The sequence below is a fragment of the Diadema antillarum genome, unplaced genomic scaffold (genome assembly GCF_040938485.1).
Source record: "Diadema antillarum isolate AM-2024a unplaced genomic scaffold, OU_Dant_1.0 seq00000297_RagTag, whole genome shotgun sequence".
NCBI classification, from domain to species: Eukaryota; Metazoa; Echinodermata; class Echinoidea; order Diadematoida; family Diadematidae; genus Diadema; species Diadema antillarum.
The window spans coordinates 1,491,447-1,513,675 of NW_027271320.1; the positions used below are offsets into that span (position 1 = coordinate 1,491,447).

Sequence of the window (22,229 nt, forward strand, 5' to 3'; positions counted from 1 at the left end):
CATGGCACGTTAGGTATAAGCGCCCACTCACATTCATTGGTGAGGTCATTGATGCACTTCTCTGGGTTGCGCCGGCTCTCCTGCGTGAAGAATGAGATGTACTGGAATAGGGTGATGATTGTCTTGGGGCTCAGCAGGTCGGCGGGTCGCTCGATGATCCGATGGCACAAACTCTGGAAGACTGGGGGCAAGATGAGGGAGATGGAGATATTTTCTTTTGAGTTGCCAACATTAACCCAACAAAGTCCAACCGGTTCCAAAGAGTAGTATTAAAAAAGAGATTCTGGGTACTGTTTCATGGAAGTTGTAATTTAAGCGCTGACAAGTCATCAGCCTCTGACAATAACCACAGTAACAGTCAGTGACCAGAGCATCTCAGCTAACCAAAACCAAGGATATTGCTGAAATTGTCAGAGACTGGCAACTTGTCAGCACTGACTAAATCGATAAAACACCCCCCTGATATGCACTAAGCAACTCTCAACCGGCAAAAATAAGTCCCACATTGAGAAAGATTCTATCTTGCCAAAAGACATGAGATTTTTCATGGAGTCCTCTGCAGAATTAGGGACTTTTGCATATCCACAAGAAAATCAATGATGACGGTCGCATCACAGATTGTGAATGACAATACTATTTTACAAAATCTTATTTCCAAATTCAGAAAGCATCACTTATTCAAAGCACAATGGAAAAGAGATTCTACTGCAAGAATTAGGAGCACTACTACTGTCACTATAAAAATGAACAAAATGATGAAGCAAAAAGATAAAGAAGAGAGAGGAATAGAAAGAAAAAAAAATGATGTCAGAAGAAACACAAGCAGTAGAAGAAGTAGAAGGAGAAGAAAATGATTTTTTTTTTCTTAAAGATGATAAAGTACAAAATTGTACGTATGGTCATTTTGTACGAGAGATTTTAATGTACTAAAACTGAGATGAAAATTTACTAAAACAAACACAAACATTGTGCATAGAAACATGAGCACCAAAGTCAGGTACTATAAAAAGATGTATAAAGTGTTGATCAGCTTAACCTATGAGTCATGTCAAGAAATGTAATGCTACAGCAAAAATAAATGTGATTTGGCAAATTTCCAACAGTAAATTCTTACCATCATCAGCAATCTCCGGATGGTTTGTTCGAAGCTTTGCGCCAAACTTGACGTCCAGCTGAAGGAGGAATGAGTCGGCGTTGACATAGAGGGCTTCCTTCTCTTTGCACTGTTCCCAGAATTCCAAGAGGGGCAGGTTGAGCTTTAACTCGGGCAAGACTATTAAAGAACAAACAAAAAGAAAATAAGTATAAACCATGTAAGGGGTAGATATGAATAATTATGTAGGTTACATTTTGACTTGAAGCTCAATCACATGAAGCAAACTCAAGTACATCCAATCTGCAAGCAGCATGTGATGGACATTAGTGTAAAAGTGGATATTTTCGTGTGGCTAATTTTTTCGTGCTCGGCAGGGTAAGAAGAGTTTTGTATGTTTTTAATTCCGTGGAATCAAGACGTCAACTACTGGAACATAAAGCAAGCAAAAATATTCTTGTGCTTTTATTTTTGCACTCGTTTCTGGTTGCACGAAATGGCGCACAAATTTTAACATCACAAAATTTTCCACTCAATGCTCTTTCTCACTACTGGCATGGCAACACTGTGCAGTATCCGGTATAATGTATTACCACAAATGTGCTCAAAGTGAATATTCAAGTGGTAGGCCCCATAATTCACAAATTACACACGGACATGCTTATTCTGTATACAAAGAGATATGCAATGAACACATATTTGCAAACCCGAGTAAAAACTCTAACCAGGTATCCCCATCCCCCACCCCACAAAAATGATATTATAAAGGCCTACCTACAGTCTGTATGCTACCTTGACTACTTTGATTATTAATCTATAGGAATAATTTAAATAACAATAAACTGGGGGTAGGTTGCCCCCCTTTTTTTTTGCACAGATCAAGAAAACTATAAACTAAAGTTAAAAGGACCAGCAAATTTGGGATTACCACAGTCCCACATGCATCAAACAGTGCAGGGTACATTGAGAGGGGTATAAGATGTTGTATCATGTGTTTGTACTTTGGGCACATCTTTTCATAATCCCAAACTTCCTCCCTGTGGATATGGAGTCAGGGGGAATGAGACACGGACATATTAGATTACAGGCACGGGACCTTTCTGTGGATGAATCACGCCTTCTTTTAAAGGTCATATGTCCCTTTTTGCAAACGTCAAAACAATAGCATGGTTGAAGAACAATGTCTTCAAAAATTGTTTGTCTTCAAAAAAGTTGTATGTAACTTTAAGAGCAGCTTTATGAAACACCCCCAGGTCTGATGACAAACCTATTTCTTCGAATCTGGACCAGAAGTTCTGTTAGCTCTATAAAATTCATGTCTGGTTTCCGAGTCAATTTACTGATGGACCTGAAGTCAAGCTGATGTTCTTCTGAGCTGTGCATTCATCTGGTTTAATTTTCCTATTGAGTTTTGTAAAGAACTGACAATTTTTCAGGAGTCATCTTATATTAATATATACATTTTTTATAGATGTATATGAAGAGAGTAAATGCAAACCCAGACCCCTATTATATTCATTCCTGTCCACCTGGATAAGATTTAATCTGCTATGTATTTCTTTTTTTCAATGGAGTGGTAATGACATAGTTTGATAAATATTGACTTTCTGCAACTTAGATTGATAGTGTGTGTAGAAATATAAACATGCAACAAAACATTTTCATAGATATTCATAGACTTGTAACACAAACCAATTCATCATGAGATTCTCAGATCTTGATAGACTCTGCACACAAACCAACAGGGTTCCATACACATTAAAAAGTTAAAATCAAATAAACAGAAGCATTAATTGAAATCTCTGAGTACACAGCATGGTATTAATAAGAAGTTAATTTGCAACTTGCGTGGATGGGTGAGCTAAGCCATGGACACATGTATTTCATCAATTACTGGTAGGCTGTGATACTGGGGCAAACAGTATGTGCATTAGGGCTGCTGTTACTGTACAATACAATAGTCAGTACTACACCAGAAAGATTTGCGCTCTTCTATCGGTCACTTAACCCGTTGAGGACGAGTCTCGAGTATACTTGGGGCAGGTGTAAATGGGAAATGTGTGTTGTAGCAAAATCATGAAGTAAGACAAGACAAAATTGTCTTGTTTATTTTTATGTGATGTCAAAACAGGAAATAAAATAAACATGTACAAATAACTCTGTCATGTTTATTGAATGCATGTACAATTGTATCTCTTGATTAAAGATTTCTTCTCAATTTTCAAAAAGGTTTGAATGAACAAGTGTTTAAATTACTTTAAAAGAATGATTATGACGAATTAAGTATTTGCTTTGTAGAGTACCAAAAAGTAAAATAAGCTGTGGTCTGGTCTTACACAGCCTTTGCACCCTCTGCTAGTCTTTCTATGAAAGACATTTGGTACCCATTTTTGGTGGACTTTCTTTAACATGTTGGGTGAGTGTGTTTGTGTGTGCTTGTGTAGCCTATGCTTGTGTGTTCTACTTCTACACACAGAAGCTTTGATATATAACATGGGATTTAATTGATCCAATGCAATGCAATGCAACGTGTGTTTGGTTTCAAAGCCATTAAACTGCCTTTATATTTTGTCTTCAAGAACACCATAGCGACATGCAAAAGAAAATTGGTGCTTCTATAAGGAGTTAAGAGCAAGGATATGAAGAAAAACTGGATCAGAGATTATCATATCCAGAAATGCGAAACTTAAGTAGAGGATATATATTATAAGCAAAGCATAAATGAAGAAAAAAAAAAGAGAGAAATATTTGGTGCTGATATAAACATAAATTTTGATAATGGCTAAAATGAGATGCAATGTAATGAGATAGGGAATGTAGATGAACGATGAATAATGTTTCATGGAAAAAAGTATAATTGCATGCAATCAGCATGAAAAAAGAAAGTGATTCGGTGAAGCAGCTAAATAAATGAATGCATTTTGGTGTATATCAATCAGGTACTAAAATGCACACACAAAAAGAGAAGAAGCATAACCAGAAACAATAGGAGACACGTTTGGAGTACTATGCATTATAGGAAGATTATATGGAGAGAGCTTGAAGGATAAAAAGGGAGGGGGAGATGGAAGGATATGAGGATGTTTCTTTGAATAAATTGAGAAGTGGATATATGTTGAGTTTCATATTGCTTTCCAGCTAAAAATGACTTCAGCTTTTCCTGTGTGTTGTGAGCGAATGAAGTCAGGTGTCATCGTAATCTGCAATATGTATACACTCTATTGAAGTCATAATCATAAGAAATGTCATAAGTCTTAGTCATAAGTACACGACATCAGTACATAGTCATAGTTGGTACAAGTCATGAGCCATAATCTTAAGACACAAGTTGCAAGATATAGATGTAAGTCTTGCCATAATCATAACTGCAAGTCTGGGGCCATAATCATAAAGTATAAGTCATCAGTCATAGGTCTGCACAAGACAGAGGACATTAAATGAATCATATGTAAAGTCAAAACGTAAGTCTGGGTCTCAACATATATACTCAAATCATATTTTTAAGCATATGTCCTAAGTTGATAACATATGATATGTATAAGTTATAGGTCATAGTCTTAAATGGAAGTCGTAAAGTTAGAGACCGTATTCTGGCTTTAAGAAGTCACACAATAGTTATGAAGAGGTTAGTGAATGAGTTCAATTCCTATCAAATATTGACACATGCAAGATTACACATTTGATACATCTTTAGTCGAGTTGTGTTAAAGTATTACACAGCCTCAGTATAAATTTTGTATTCTCAGTAACTTCACGTTTTGTATTACGCAGCAGCCCCAATATATGTTACGCAGAATATTACATATTCATGTTTTGCAACATCAGCGAATGGTTCCCAGCCATGCTTTGTCATTTTGGCATAATATAAGAAGCATTGACCATCCATATTGCCCTTGGCTTAGCTCACCGCGACCCAAAATGACCAGTGTCGCTCTACCTTCGTCGGCGGACGCGACGTGGACGCCGCTGACCGCCAAGACGATCAGCTGTTCGATGATGACCGCCTGCTTTTGTAGCTTGTCCAGAGCAATGGTTTCCTTGAGTTTAAGGGGTCCAAAGGCTCCTAAATGCTGCAGATCACAAGCAAACAAGAACACCAGAAATGTCACTTAACCATTTACATGCAAACCTATGGGCAGGTAATACACATTTAAATTGACTTGTACAGTACGTCCCCTCCGCCCCCCCCCCCCCCCCCAAAAAAAAAAATACAATCAAATTTTTGCATTGATAACACCCAATATGACTAACCTGTCTAAATGCTACTTCAGAGTCTTAGAATATAACATCTTAGCTCTACTTTGCAGAAAACCCCATTCAATTTGGTTAAGCGGTCACAGAGAAATGTGGAATGTTGTAAAGCATGTCATGAGTCTAATTCTTCCAAGTTCAGCACTTCGATGCTTTTGTGTGTGAATACAATAGACAGAACTTGGAAGGAAGAGATTCTTGACATCCTCTACAAAGTTCCTCATTTCTCTTTGACCAATGAAGCAAATCGAATGGGGCTTTCTGTAAGATCTGGGCAATGAGTTATAGTTTCATACCCTGAATTTGTATTTGGATTGATTCACTATTTTTAAAGATATCATTGCGGAGGGTCCCGTTGTATTTTTTTTTTTGACATACGGTATAGATAATACAAGAAGAAAGTAAATAACATAGCCCACATTTCTTTCATTATGATTAAAACATGGAAGCAGAGGTATATCACAATGAGCTGACATTTTTCTTGATACTTCAGCCTGATACAAGGAAATTTTATTTCGCTACAATATCATCAAATTCCCACAGACTTTCTACCAATCAGATGCCATCATCTGGGAGCAATAAAATGTTATAAGTTGATGGGAATAAAAGTAGGATATGATTTCTTTCTTTCTTTTTTTTTTTAGTTCACTCAGAAAGTTTAACCCAATTACACAAGGCATGCTCTTCCGCACATTCTAACACATATGCCACACATGTAATTCAATTTCAAATATGCCGTCTCCATCATCACAAAGGTTACATTAATGTAAGTATGTAATACTAAAAAAAGGTAATGACGGATGGATCAAATTTAACACCTCGGTCACTCTCATTAGAGGAGATTCCAAGTGGACTCAAAGATAGAAGGGGCTTTCTCGACCACCACATAAAGGAAGACATTGTAGGGATAATAGGCCAAAGTCATTGTTCTACTCACACTTAGAAGATACTCGATGAACATGAGATGATGTGTGAGAGTGAGGTCGATGGAGTCGCTGCCCGTCGTCAGATTTAGTGGCTCCTCCCGGTCCGAGCCCGGCAACCGACGCATGCTCCCGAAGGAGCTGTCGCCGGGCGAGTCCAGGAGACGGTTGCCACGCTGCTCGTTCAGCTCCAGCATCCGACTCTCCCGCTTCTCGCTCAGGTCTAGGAACCGACTGCTGCGTTTAACAGATGACGACGTCGACGAGGGCGGCGACGACATCGTTGACGTTGAGTTGGACGTGGGCGTGGTCGACGGTGAGGGCCGATGGATGCCTCGCAGCTCCAACTGGGCGGGAAAATCATCCTCGATGCAGGTGGAATCGCTCAGCCGGTCGCTGGAGTGCGACTTGGGCACTACATCCAGAGAATCCAGCACGTTCTTGCGATTGGTCCTAATGAAGTTGCGGATGACGGATAAATGAATATTCATCTTCCCTTTTAAATCATTTTCCACCTCTGTGACTGTTAACCTCTACAAACTGGGCACACACAGGTAAAAGTCTTTATCTCACATGTCATACTAATTTGTGGAAACATTTATTTTATCATCTAGATCCATGCTTGTGCTCCTACACATTTTTTTTTTCTGAGGCCCAGTTACATAAGTATGAAATTTTCATTTCATTTTTGTCTGACATCGCAGTCCACTGGTTGAGAGGCACAGATCTAGACCACTACAAAGACTAATTACTGTTGAATATTTGGTTTTCCTGTCTGATTATTGATGCCAGGATTGACTTCAAACTAAAAGCAGGTTGAAAGCTTAGCTTCTGAACAGGATCATTCTTGTCTTACAGAATGAGGGTATTGCAAATCATAAAATTACAATACAAGTATCATTTATGCTTTCAATGGAGACACTCGGACAAAACATACACTCAATATGCAAACTGAGCAGACAGCTTGGGAGTGACAGTGCTTGTTGAATATTTTTAAGATGGAGTATAAAGCACATTGTGATCTGTCACTATTACTATCGTCATTACAGCAGTTTGTGTATGGTAGGATACCAGTTTATCAGGTTCTTTTCTTTGTTGTTTTTTTTAGTTAAATATACATTTTACGAACAGAATCACATTTTTCACCCCGTAATCAGGCGCTTGATTAATTTGGCTGGGATAAACATGCTCTAAACAGCATTATGCTTTTTAACGTTATTATGCTCTATTAGCTGATAGGCATCTATAGGTCTACTTTATAGGATCACTTCCTTCACCCACTGGCACAAAAGACAGGAAATTAATTATCAATGAATGAGGACTACCTAATCCTATATGTCACCATGGCCTTCCTGTTGGACTTATGCACAATGTTACATCTGAGTGGGCTTGCTAATCTAGAACTAGGTCAAGTGCGGATGAATTACTGAATGCAGATGGGAAACTTTAGTACGAACTTAGAGGGTTAAGCAGAGAGCACCATATCTAGCCAACAGGTGTAAAGGTTTAATATATACAAAGGATTTATGGGTGCAAGAACCCCACCAAAAAACTCACTCTTCCATGCTGCCAGAGTCCAAGCTCTCACTCAGTCCCTCATCCATCTCATTGAGGAAGTTGAAACTGTCGAGGGCGTTCTTCACCGAGAGGCTGATGGTCGACTCTCGTCGCTTCTTCTCCAGATTTTTCTGACGGGGTTGACATGACAAAAAAAAAGACTGGCGAGTCAAAACTTTGCCCCTTTCAAGAAAACTGAAGCTCTCAAACAATCAATCAATTGTGAATTAGACTTGCATGCCCTGAAACTCCATCTTTGCAGCTATTGCTGACAAACTTATCCTATTTTGGAACTCCAAAACCTAGAAAAGAATTTAGAAAAAAAGTGTATTAGAGAGGAACCAATACGTGTTGATCCTCTTGAAGCATGATATGAATACTACAATATGAAAAGTACACATTAAAAGTACTGATAAACAGTACAAATGATAAAAAACCCACTAAAGTCTACAATGGAATAATCAACAATTTTTTTCTTGTCATATCACAGCAATGCTACCTTTGTGCAAATTACAAACAGTTTTGCAGTTTCATGGCAAATGGGCTAAGTGCCTCTTTTTAGTATGAATTTAAAGTAAGCGGCCAGCCCATTCTTGGATAGAGCAAAATAAAACCTTTAGGGTGATACCTCAATTGTAATATAACAATACTCCTGAAATAATAATTAAAAATATCCCATACTATCTTATTATTTTCTCTTTTTTAGCAGCTTTACTCGCATATGTCTCAACCTAACAAGTGTGGAGTTAGCTCTTTTTGCAATTAAACTCAAACTTCAAACAATTACATCAAATGTGCTCACCCTGAGGAATGAGTCTAGATGTGTGATCTGCTGCTCCAGAGGTTTGAGCTCGTTGTACTGCCCTGCGAGGATTTCCAGTAACCTCACCACATTGTGGAGGGCTTCCTCCAGGGTGAGCGTGGGCGATGAGGGGAACTCCAGCGGCTTGGGCTTTGGTCTGACCGGGGAGTGGGGCGTGTCTGATGACGACGATGTGGACGCCGTACTTAGCCTCTTCTGATCATGAGGAAAGAAAGAAAGAAAGAAGGGTTAGTCCTTTCCATACAATTTCAAAGCAACTCTCTGAGAGGGCAGTTGGTATAGGGTTTAGGGGAGGTTATCTCGATCTATATTGCAAGATCTTTGAAAATAAAAGAAATTCATTATCTTGATTGTCTCCATCATTCTTAGAATTATCACTGCTCTTAAAGTTAGCATCATCATCAATTGTGGCAGCAGCAAAATTATAAATGTCACCATTACCTTCCCACTGTCATTATCATCACCATCATCACTGCCATCATCATCATCATCACTTCCATCATCACCATCACCACAATCATCATCATTCCAAGATTGCTCTTTTCTCAACATAATTTGTCTGTGTCATTCCTCTGATAATGTACTGAACCTATGCAAGATACGACACTTGACAGGTCAATAGTTATTATGCACTTTAAACACACCATCAATTCTAGTGAAACAACTTCCCATCCTCTTTTCAGCGTAAGAGTAATATAGAATCAAAATAAGAAAGACTTACATGCGCACTGACAGCTGAGTCAGTGAAGGTCCTCTCCCTCCTGTGGTATGAGTTCTTGTTGATTTGCTTCAAGTCTTCTTCATCGACGTGGAATGGACTGGAGAAAAAAAAATAATAATCAAAAGGACTTTCTATTGAAACCTCACATCTTTCACATCATACCGGTACCTTAATGAACTTGAGGTAATGGAATATTGTTATTTTCTTTAACCTGTTGAGGAAATCCTTGAAGGCAGATAACCATGATTTAGGTTTCATCAGATACTTTTGTCTTTCACTTGTATTGTATTGCATTGTATCACCCTCCTGAACATTCTTCAGTAATTTATAAGGAGTGACTCTGTTTAAGATACAGTAAGGGATACTTGTGTAATGTTTGCATCATGTATAAATCCACATTACATTTTTATGACCATTCTTTAAGTCAAGGTGCTTTTCATCACAGGCATGACACTCTGGACTCTTGTACGAGATTGCCCTTGTTGCGAATCGATTTCTCTCTAACACATGATGACAAACTTGCACATCTAGGAGTTAGATTTGTTTGAAATGATTAAAACTGAAGAACGACTGAAAGGTCTCCGAGGTATTACCTCCATGTGACGATGATGTTGAGTTTGATGGTTCCCGTCTCGTTGACGTCGATCGTGAGATTCTGTGGTTCAGCTCCATAAAAGTCCGAGGTGTCAAACTCCAAATTGCCGATGGTGACATTTGACCTTGCGATGCCACGTATCTCAGTGACCTTACACGGCAGAATGGTGAGAAGAGAGAGAGAGAGAGAGAGCAAGAGTTAATGGTCTACAACATCTACAATCCATTCCCACTGTGAGCATTTTAGAGTATTTTAGCAGTAGATCAAAAGCAAGGGTTCTACATGTATTTCTTGGATCCATGTGTTGCTAAAGATACTTTTTTTGTGTGTGTTTTTTTTTTCACATGACAGATTGAAAAATTATCTCATTGGAGACTAGCCCTGAGTATAGTTGGCCAGGTGTCTATGGGAAATGCATGTTCTAGCAAAATTAGCTCTTTTGCTCCTCAACAGGTAAAAGGCTCTCTGAAGCCGAGTTCAACTTTCATCTGTTCAATTTGTTGCTTTTGCTGTTTGTGTTTCTATTTTGGCCTCTGAGAACACATGACCTCCTCGGAAGGCAGGTGGCCACTAAAAGAGGTTTTGGCTGTCACAGCTCTCACTATTGCTTGGCAAATCCTCAAAGTTGCAATGATAAGTTTGCTGTCATGACCAAGATTCTCTCTTTAAAAAAAGTGGAATGACGTCTCTAAAAACTGTGGTCATATTTTGTAAATTAGGCCTCAGTACATAATATCTTCATTGGGATGCAGTGTTGACTATGCTTTTCATGCCGAAAATACTCAAACCCAAAATCTGATTTAAAACAACAACAACAACAACAACAACAACAACAAAAATCAATCATCTATACACGGTCCAAGATACATTCTATGAGCATTCAGCGTATGTACTGTTTATGTGAAGGAATGAGTCCATTATGTTTTTAGAGATGCACCTGGCATGCTACAGTGGAAAGATGAGCTTTCCTCTCCTGTTCCACACCAACACCATACCCCACCACCAGCCAGACTCCATCCATCTACAGGCCACACCCATCTACTCGACACACCCATCTCACCTTTATCGTCAGGAAGTCGCCCACCATGGGGTAGAGGACTATTTCATCCCCTTCCCACGTCTGGCTCAGGTCCTTTTCTACCTTGCACTTCGTTTTCCACTTCTGGAACCCGTATTTGAATGTGATCTGTGGGGTTGGGTAGGAGCAAGGGTTGGGGGTTAGAATGTGGGGGAGTGGTTTGGGGTTTTGGGGGATGAGGGGTAAGATGTTTGGGAAGTGGTGACGGTTTAGGGGATGAGGTGTATGGAGTTTGCGGTCGGAAAGTGATGAGGGTTTGGGTATAGGGAGGGATGAAGGTTTTGAGGTTTGGAAAGGATTTGGGTTTCAGAGGTTGGGGAGTGGTGAGGATTTGGGGGTTGAAAAGGGGTGAGGGTTAAGGGGTTTAGAAGAGAGGAAGGTCAAGGTTTTGGGGTAGGGAATTAAAGGGGTGAGACATTTTGAATATTTATTGACAGATGTACATGTAACACCAGATGACGCAATGTTTCAGAGGTACATTGTAATAGGTGCTTGTTACATGAAGTATACCGGTAATCAAACTTTATCAGAAAACATCTACCCACTCATTCATTTCTTACACGTTATAATAAGTATCGGAGGAACGATTGTTACCAACATGGATGTGCCACTTCATGGAGGCAAGTTAAAACTAATGTGGTGATTTAAGAGTGTAATGGAGATGAATTGAATCCAGGAAGCATAAAGGGCATACTTGTAGTGCAGTTATCGAGCAGTCCTTAACAGATTCACTCCTTCTGATGTGCTGGCTTTAAAAGGGCAGCGACAGTCATTCAATCACTGCAATTTCTGCTTGTTTCACTCCTTGAAAGGGAGAGAAAATGTCTGCAGTGTACAAAAAACTGCTCATTCCTGTGTACAATAGAACCAAATGTATGATTCTTCACCACTTATACTTGATATCAAAATGCCAGTTACAACCTTATACATATTTTGGCACTCCATATCTTCTATAAATGGCTTGAGCATGTTGAGGGTAGGGCCAAAACTATAATAAAAATTGACTTTGTCATTAAAATAATTCTTACCTCGAAGACATCGCCCCGTGTTACTCTTGCAAATCCAGCTATGCCTGAGAAATGTGAAAGTGAGACAAGAATAGGGAAATAGTTTAAGAGATCACAATGAAGGCAAAGACTCATGCAGGATTACATGAAGGGTTTGTTTGCAAAAGCCGATAAGTCCATATCTGCCAAATGGAGATATTTGCGATTAAAGGTCAAGAAAAATAAAGAGAATGATAAGAAAATTTTTGCTTCTTTTGGCCATAACTTCAAAAATGTACCTTTATATGTAGTGACCAATATATCATTTAAAAGGTATTATTTTGTACTTTATGGCAGAGACCGTACTTCAAAATCTTCAAAAATGGACTTATCAGTTTTTGCAAATGAACTCTTCACATGGTAATCTAGCCTTTCTCAACATATTATCAAGGAATGCACATACAAGTAAATCATATCCTGAAGTGTGGAATCACAAATAATGCTATTAGTGTAAGGGTGAAGTTAGGATTTTGTTATTATGCTGTAATATGATAGTTTCAGGGAAATGTACAATGTATGTTTTTGAATAAAAAAAAAAAATGATGTCTACCATTTTCAATCTCTATCCTAAGCTTACTCTCCTTGTTAAAGCAGTATCTATCTTTTTCCCCTTTCTACTTGTCTTTCTGTTCAATCTTGGGTTTTGTCCTTTCCTTCTCACTTAATCTATCTCTTCACATCTCTTTCCCCATTTCTTCATTTTTGTTCCTCTCCCTCCCTTTCCTGTCTCTCTTTCGCTCTCTCCCTGTTTCCTTGTTTCTACACAGCTATTGACTATATCTCTTTACCTGTCAATCCATTCTGTCAGCGGGGAAAAACGACACAACCAAAAACAACCCCCTTCCACAAAAAACAAAACAAAACAAAACAAAAACAAATCAAAGGAAAAAAAGAAAGGGAAAGAAAAAGAAAAAGAAATATATGTATACACTCATATTCATAAATGGAAATGCAGACACATACAATCTGCATACAATAAAATGACCCAATTCTGCTCATAAAGATGAATGCACTGTGTGCTGAGTGGTTAGTAGTCCCAAGTTACAGGACACACTCTTGAAGTAAAACCCACTGGTACATTGTAGTTTCAACATAGTCCCTGTGCATAGTCATCACACTTCCCACTAAATCTCCGCAGTATTCTCATAAAATCACACACTCAGATACACAAGCAGGATTGCACGCAAAAGAAATTAGTCCAGCTACGCAAGCACATGGAGGTCTGTGCATCGAAAGCCGGCCAGTTTCACATCACACACCAGAGACAAAGAGAAAATAATTCATCATTTCTGTCATCTCAGTTTGGTTACTCCTCTCTCTCCCTCTCTCTCCATCTCTTTCTCCGCCTCTATATCTCCCTCGCTCTCTCTCTCTGCTCATGAGATCACGATTGACAAGTTGAAAGAGAAGATTTGATTGGTTAATGGCTACCGAGTCCTCTTTTCTACACCATCATTATCATAGAAAGTTCAATAATAAAGAAGGATTGACGGACAATTTATTTCTCCAAATCCTTGTACATTTGATCTGCTCTCTCTTTCCTCAGGGGCATAACAAGAGAAGACAAAAATGAGAGGAAAGAAAAGTAGGGACTGTCCTTGTGGACATTTGAATTGCGGAGGAATCTGATCTTTCACTGACAGACATCGAAACCAAGCCAAAATGTCCTCCCCTCTTTAGTAAAACAAAAGCTCTTGCCCGCCCACTCTCTCTTCCTCTCTTTGCCTAGAAAACTCCCATATCACAAACCTTCTAGAGAAACTAGTCATCTGTTCTCGCACAGTGAGTTTAGAGGAGTATCCCAGTATGAACATGACAAGGGCACTGTTGACTGATACCATTTCTCAAGGGTACTTGTGGTGGGTAAACTCCCCTGACTTCCTGGGGAGAAGAGAGCACATTCTTTTGGCAAATGCTTTGACAGCTGCACGTGCGATGCCAGGCAGACTGGCATAACTTCTCTGGCTATTCGTAGTCTTGAAAACACCCCAGATACACCTTACCTGAAGATAGCAAGAAATGAGAACATTCTCGGCTGCTAACTGTGCTGCCATGCCGTTCCCCAACCCTTGAAATATATATTCCTCACATTTCCTTATTGCAGCAAGGTGATGATTGAGGTAAAGTCTCTCAGTATTTCAGTTGGGTAAACTCTGGAAGATTACTCAGAAACTGAGAACTCTCAAGACAATTTCGTACTATCACTATACACTACCCATTATACGAATGTTATTAATCTGTTGAAGATGGGTCCCAAAAATACTCGGGCAGGTGTCTATATATGGGAAATGTGCATTTAAAAGCAAAATCAGTCCGTCCTCAACAGGCTGAAGAGAAAGTACAGTACTGGTGGAGATGAGAATTGGGCTTACAACTTTTTGTGAGATACCAAGAAAACACTTAGAAGATAGTACAGAGCATACCATTTAAGAGGAATTCAAAGTTTATTTGATGAAAATCGGGTTTGGAATGACTGAAACATCCAAAAACAAAATAAAACAAAGCAATTGTAATAAAATGTGGGTCCCACACTTTATTAGAATCGCTCTGTTTTGCCTATCTCAGCCATTTCAACACCAATTTTCATCAAATAAACGTTGAAATCCTCATGGAATTACATGCTCTTTCATATTTCATAATAGGTTTCTCATTATCTCACCATAAAATGTTAGAAACCTGAAATTAGGTCTCAACCCAATCTTGGCAGGAAAGGGCAGAAAGGAAGAGGAGAAAAAAATATATTTTCTTTTTCTTTTTCTTTTTTTTTGCATGTGTATGAGTATGTGCATAAGAGAAGACAAAGACAAGACTTTAATAATAATAATAATAATAATAATAATAATAATAATAATAATAATAATAATAATAATAATAATAATAAAATAAATGCACAACAGCATATCTCAAAGTTTTGCAGGAGCAATAAAGACAGCTAGACTACATATCTTACACAATGCCCAGACAGTGCACATGGCAATGACTTGAACTTCTCAAGAGTGGGCGTTTCCCCCTGAAGAAAATTACCGACTAATTTCACTCCCAACTGCCCCTCTCTGTTCCTCTCTTTGTCTTCTTTTACTTCACTTCTTCTAATTCTCTTTATTCTCTCTCTCTCTGTTTCTTTTAATTCCTGCTGTACTCTCCCACTCTCTTAAAGTGAGTCATAGCTCTGAGGAATCCCCTTACAATGACGGGATGGAATTTGAACTCCTCCAAGCCCCGGACTACGCACCCCCCTGGGCGCGGAGAGCTCAGAGGGCACAGTATTCCAACAGGAAAGACTAAAGTTTGTAGCATTCTTTCCTTAACAGTCTTTATATAATGTCTTATACGATACTCCTGGCAAATTACATGAGGGATAATTGCCTCCTTCCTTACACCAGATTATATTTCTTTCTGCTGTGTTAATTCTTGTCTCTGTATTTTATTTTCTTTTAGCTGATATCATGATGTATCAGACTTTTGCTACTCCCACTGAGCTCTTCTCATCTGTCAATACTCATTTTTCTTTTCTTCCTGACATAAACCTTTCTATCTCACATAAAAACTTTTGTCACTGTTTTTCTATTCTTTCATAGGTAAAAAGAAAAAAAGAAATGCCACTTTGCTTGCAAGACCCCCACCCCCTCACAAAAAAATAATCTAATCACAAATAATTATGATCCAAATGTTCCAAGTAAATGATAACTTTCCCAAAATGCTTTATATTCGCTGGCAGGAAATTTATCATTGCAAAATGTGAAGAGAGAATGTTAACAAGTAGTCTTTCTTCAAGGTTCTCTGAGTGAATTTTGAGCTGAACTCACCCCCACCTTGTAATTAATAAATTGGTTTTTATACTGATAAATGAGAAATGAAAGACAATGAATCCTCCGTGTATTTGATACATTTGATTGATATGGATTTTGATAGACAGATTGATTGATTGAGTGATTGATTGATTGATTGATTGATTGATCTTTTTACTATGGAAGCGTACCTTCAATCCTAAGGACAAAGGCCCCGAGGTTAGCCTCCAATTCAGCCTCCATGTGACATAGGGCCTGTGTGCAGTCTCTCCAACCCACCTTAGCCTCGTTCACAGGCTCTTTGGCTTTGGGGGAATGTGTATCATGGTACGCCTTGACCATATTCATGGCACCTGGGATAAAGAAAAATTAATAGGAATACATGTATATTGTAAAACAGGTAGTAAATATAAGGATACAATAATGTGTAGCCAGGAGAACATTTAGGCAATATAGTAAGATATGGAAATAGACAGATATACAGATAGACAAGTAGAATGTCACATAAAAATAGATAGATAGATAGATAAACAGCTAGATAGATATATAGATAGATAGATAGATAGATAGATAGAGAGAGAGAGAGAGAGAGAGAGATGAATAGATGAATAGATACTGCAGGTATGATATACAGATAAGCAACAACATAATTTTAAAGATGAGAGGATATACAATATAGGAAGTAAATGAATACATAACATGATATATAGATAGGTAGAAAGATAGGCAGATAGGAAGGTAGACCAAGTTATGAAGATAGATAGATAGATAGATAGATAGATAGATATATAGATAGATAGATTATTTAAAAAGAGGAGTCAAAAAGAGAGCAAGAAGAATAGAGAAGAGTGGGAGAGAGGGAGGGGGAGAGAGAAAGAGAGAAAAAAAGAGAGGGTGAGAGTTGACAATGGATGATCATAAACCACTTCATAATTTTTATGTGACGTTTGGCTATTGTTAATTCTCTCGTTGTCCTTTCTCTGATCCTACTTTTAGTTATGACACATACATCAAGTTTATCTATCTCAGCCTTCTCAAGAGTTAAAACTGCTCTTGTAAGGGCTTTTTACACTTGTAAAATTTTGCTTAGCCCCGGACCAACGGTGGGGCTAAGGGGGGGGGGGGGCCTTAGCCCCACCGTTGGTACGGGACTATCCTTAGCCCACTTTCTGTTTACACTCGTTTTTGCCAAAGTGGGCTAGCCCCACCGATAGTACGGTACTATCTGGCCCTGCAAAATAGCAGGGGTTAGCACCGCAATTGCGGTGCTAGCACCGCAATTGCGGTGCCAAGCAAGTGAGTGTAAACAGAACGAAAAAATAATCCTGGGCTAAGCGACGGAGACGAAGTCCGACCCTCACTGACCAATCAGAAACGAGGTAATCAAGTGCTGCCGGTGCGTGCGTGTACGTGTACAGTACACAGCGTAATTATGAATATTCATGTGGTCTGGAAAGTCCGGGGCTAAGAAATACGAGTGTAAAAAGGTCAGTTTTCTCCTTAGCCCCGGACAAGAGATAGTACGGGACTAATTGGCGAGTGTAAAAAGCTGAAAAAATTGGTACGGGACTAACGATAGTCCTGGGTCAGAGAAAGTCCGGGGTTAAGAAACACAAGTGTAAAAAGCCCTTTAGAGGACCCTGCCTTCATCAATATTCCAGTATTGTCAGGAACCTATTTCATATCTGGGTCAAGGGGGATATTGTGGATGAGGACATGTTTGTCCAGGGACCAGAATTTTTCACTGTCGCTGTCATTTCTGAGTTCAACACACATTCAAACCTGAGCGCTCGGTCAAAAGCATTAAGTAATTCTGCAAAAGCTCCAAAATACAAAACACACTTTGCCTTTGGGTGTTAGTGGAATAAGAAGCAGGGATGACATTGACTGGTATTGACTCGTTTCAATATACTGTAACAACTCTTACAGTACTACATTTACAGAAACACAGACAATCCCTCAAGATATTCTTGAGATATGGTTAGAAAATATTTTTATCTCTATCTTCTGAAGGAGGTGGATCAGGAGGGCATTTCATGAAGTGTTTTGGTCAAATATTTTGCTGACAAACTGTTACAAGCTACAGAAATCCTTGCATCTGATTGGCTGAGAGCAACTTTGACAACTTTGTTAGACAAAATGCTTCATGAAATGCCCCCTGGTGTTCTATTTTACTTACTACACAAATGACTTTGTTAGAAGCTCTTTTCATATTTTTCACATATGCTGTGATGTCTAACATTATCGCAGTGCTCAAATTCAAATAGAGAAGATGCACATGGAATGGACCAGAAATGCACAAATTCACAACTTTTAAAGAAATTGTTTTCTTTTCTTCAAGCATTCACCCAGTGGTTTATGAAAACATCCTGCTATAACAGAATCTGCATAGTATTATACGGCTGGGTAGGGGTAGGGGGAATCTCCCCTTTAACCCATAGAATACTATATTCCATGGTACACTATAGGCAGGTGTCTATGTGGAATGCATGTTACAACAAGATCAGCCTGTCCTCTATGGACGGTTAAAGGGATGGTACAGTTTCATTTGAGATGGGGCTTCAGGTATCCAACTTTTTTTTTTTAATGACAATCTCTTGAGATAATGAGAAACCTTTTCGGAAATGTAAGAGAGAGTACAATTTTAAGAGGAATTCAAAGTTTATTTGATCAAAATCGGTTTTGAAATGGTTGTGATATCTGAAACAAAGCGATCCTAATTAAGGGTGGCACCAACCTTTTACTAGGATATCAAACTTTGTTTTACTTTGTTTTTTGGATATCCCAGCAGTTTCAAAACTGATTTTCATCAAATAAACTTTGAATTCCTCTCAGAATACTATGCTCTTTTACATTTCATAAAGGGGTTTACAAGTATCTTGCAAAAAAGTTTAAAGCTGAATCCTCATCTCAACCTGTCCAATGCCATACCATCCCTTTAAGGATGATTTTCTTCCTACCTTCCCTGACTTTCAGTTCTTTCTCGTACAGTTCCTGTAGCTCCTCCACCTTGGCAAGATGAAACTGTAATTTCCTGTAAATCCACAAATGAAGGAGAAGAAATGAACAGGGTTGATATTCAAAATATAATGTGATGTACACAAGTCTCCAAAATATATTCTGTGAAAGAGGAAAGTTAACCCGTTGAGGACAGACTGATTTTGTCATAAAACGCATTTCCCCTAGACTCCAGCCCGAGTACTTGCATCCTTGGGACTCATCTTCAGTGGGTTAAAGCCGCAATTTGTGAAAAACTTGCATCACAGATATCTGAATTCTTTTACCAAAACTGCACAAACTGCAATGATGTCACATGAACACAAATCTAACATCTATTGTAATCACCACCATCATCATCATCATCTTTAAATATCTCACAATATTGTACTACACAATGACACCAAGAATATGCAACTTCAATGCATTCTTTTATTGAGTGTGACAGTGGAGAACGAAAGATATCGTTGTCAGTCATTCTTGACTTTGCTCTGTCAACTTTTTTCTTATTGAGGACCAAGACTAAAGATTCTGTTGCCCATGACTATCCATTCTGCCATATATGAATATATATGCTGGTACTGTCTAGACACTTTCTTAATTATAGACAGCTGAATGGACTTAATAACCCGTTGAAAGCTGGTTCCAAGTACACCCCGGCAAGTGTCTATGGGAAATGCGTGTTGTTGCAAAATCAGCCCGTTCTCAATGGGCTAAATATAGCAAGAGCAATGTGTGAGGTTTGAAAGCAGCTCAAAGGAGATTTTGGACAACCATGTAACAGATTTATGAGGATAGGCCTTTGACACACTGAACTCTTACCAGGAGTCAAGTGATCATTGGCTAAATGCTACTTTCGCTGGTGACAGTGAAACACAGACATATAATCCCTTCATAGCTGTTAGATTAATCAAAATAGCATACCTAGACATCAAAATCTAAATTAGATTTGAGTCATTATAAGTTTAGCCTCATCTAGATATCAGATAACACTTGCACAATCTGCTTGCTTTACTTGCCCCATTCAAGCAAGCGTGCTGTATGGTGTGTATCGATCACCCTGATACAAATGATAAGATTATGTGCAAGGAACACCTGTTCTGTCCATGTATAAGCATACTTTTAACCCAGTCAGGGCTGGAAGCAACCTTTACCTATATACAATATCGATGATTGATTATGGTGATGGGTGTGTGATGGTTGAACACTTCCCAGGGAGTCTGACTTATCATCGCACCAGCAGAAAATAGTCTGGCATTTTAATGAGAAGTGTGACATAGTTACTGCATGAATCATCAATTTACACTCAGCCAAGCAAGGACAGATTCTGCGAGCTCGCTCTGTAAATACAAACATAATGCATTTCATGTGTCATTTGAGCCCCAAAGACATTAATAGCTTCTGTTTGAATCACATAGAAATATGTAAGGGAATGTTTACATACACGCACAAGTCTGAATGTACAGAGTGCATATTATGTGAATATCATGCATATTCACATATTACATTTGTATCTCTTCATAACATTAATTCTCTCTTAGGTGTATATGCATGCATGTCAAGGGGGCGGAAACACTTTGTGAAGGCATTTTCTGTTCAAGCAAGAACTATATAAATTAATTGATTGACATAAGCCTATGTCTGTGTGTATTAATTTGTGTGTATATGATCACATTTGTACATAATTATATAAACAGACATGTACAAATAGTTCTGCCTGTATACCTTGGATACGATAAGTGGAAGTGTGGTACATTTTGTATATCTTAATTCTTAATGTATCTTTCTATTCATACTTGTTCATCTGTCAAATACGATTCAAATCTATCCTATGTCACAAATGTATGTGTGTGAGGATGGTACTGCATGTCTGCCTACTAATTGCAATCTTATACTGTATTCATAAATATCAAATTGACCTTCAGAACAGCAACTTTGTGATGATTAGCAACTTGAGCTGCCCTGGTGCACCATGTGTGGCCCACATGTGACCTTTGACCTTGTGAGGTCACTGCATGGGGTAATCACCAGCACAGCAGGTCAAGCTAGATCTACACACACACACACACACACACACACACACACACACACACACACACACACAACAAGAGCATGGACAAGGTTACAAATAGTCCCATGTATTCATGATAGTGTAAGCTACAGTTGGTATAATCCACCTCTATGACAGGGAATCCAATGTAGTATTGTATTCAGACTTGCCCAGGACTCCAACACAGAATCTGTATACCTGCTTTCACCATTTTGTTACAAAGGTTCTCAGACCTTCTATCGTGAGTCATCAATTTCTCAACTGCAGCTCCTAATACTGTCTGATGCTGGCATAAAGTATTACCTGAGAAATCCAAACTTTTGACAGAGAGAGAGAGAGAGAGTGAGGGAAAGAGAGAAAGAAGGAGGAAATTGAAGATTTGGGGTAATGACAACTGCAGGCAACAGATTAAACTTCAGAAAAGAGAGAAAACTTTTCTTTCATAACTCAGCTGCCCCGTTTGATCTCTGAAACGAGTCTGAGAGGATAAAAAGTTCCAATGAAGAGTCAGAGTCGTGACAGCCAAGTTTCAGGAAACGAGGGTAAACTAGGGAAGTGGGGAAATCTTGTCTGCATCGATGCGCATTATCCTGGATTGCATTTAGCCAAATTTATTGACTGCTTCTTGGTCTCGTCCTCTTCAAAATACACTGCAATTCACACTTCAAAAATTCAAGACATACAACATTTTCTACGTTGCTAGCATAACACAATATTCTGCAACTTGGTCCTTGCAAGTCATTTACAAAAGAAGATTGAGCAAATAAGACATTTCCACCGATACCCTACTTGTTGTACGCCAAGTAAACTTCTTGAAGTTATGATAAAAAACAATCCATATTTGTTTTATCATTTTATTTGTTTCTTAGCAGGTAAAATTGCATAAACCCGTATCTACATTTCAAAAAGTAGAGTTAGGCCTAATTGTTTTAGGCCTAAACATGTACATGTATTCCATAATAAAAAAAAGTGGAATTAAGATCATATGTTCACAAAAATTGAAATAAACAAATATTTGTTGTTGTTGTTGTTGTTGTTGTTGTTGTTGTTGTTGTTGTGGAGAGTAAGGGAAAGACTGCATGATGCCAAACTAATTACTGTAAAACCAGAAATGTTGGCGTGCATTTTAATTTCCCGTGAGGCAAGAATAGCGAAATTGATATGCAAGAGATAGTTCTTGTCTACAGTAAAATGTATTGAATGCCAGTGGCAAGTGGCAATTCACACACACACACACACACACACACACACACACACACACACACACACACACACACACACACACACACACACACACACACACACAC

The 22,229-nt window shown here is 38.6% G+C and overlaps 1 protein-coding gene across 4 annotated transcripts in view; it reads right to left on the reverse strand.

Annotated features, from left to right (window-relative positions):
- The window catches only part of LOC139730202 (rho family-interacting cell polarization regulator 2-like), a 158,711-nt gene that overhangs the window by 4,796 nt on the left and 131,686 nt on the right, over positions 1-22,229 (reverse strand). For all 4 annotated transcript variants that reach the window (XM_071641098.1, XM_071641099.1, XM_071641100.1 and 1 more), the window contains 12 exons: positions 18,836-18,909; positions 16,067-16,228; positions 12,070-12,113; positions 11,024-11,149; positions 9,962-10,113; positions 9,369-9,465; positions 8,627-8,842; positions 7,825-7,955; positions 6,282-6,720; positions 5,001-5,163; positions 1,115-1,273; positions 32-181 (listed from right to left, as the gene is read on the reverse strand). In XM_071641098.1, coding sequence (XP_071497199.1) covers positions 32-181; positions 1,115-1,273; positions 5,001-5,163; positions 6,282-6,720; positions 7,825-7,955; positions 8,627-8,842; positions 9,369-9,465; positions 9,962-10,113; positions 11,024-11,149; positions 12,070-12,113; positions 16,067-16,228; positions 18,836-18,909 — 1,913 coding nt within the window. The remainder of the gene's footprint in view (positions 1-31; positions 182-1,114; positions 1,274-5,000; positions 5,164-6,281; positions 6,721-7,824; positions 7,956-8,626; positions 8,843-9,368; positions 9,466-9,961; positions 10,114-11,023; positions 11,150-12,069; positions 12,114-16,066; positions 16,229-18,835; positions 18,910-22,229) is intronic.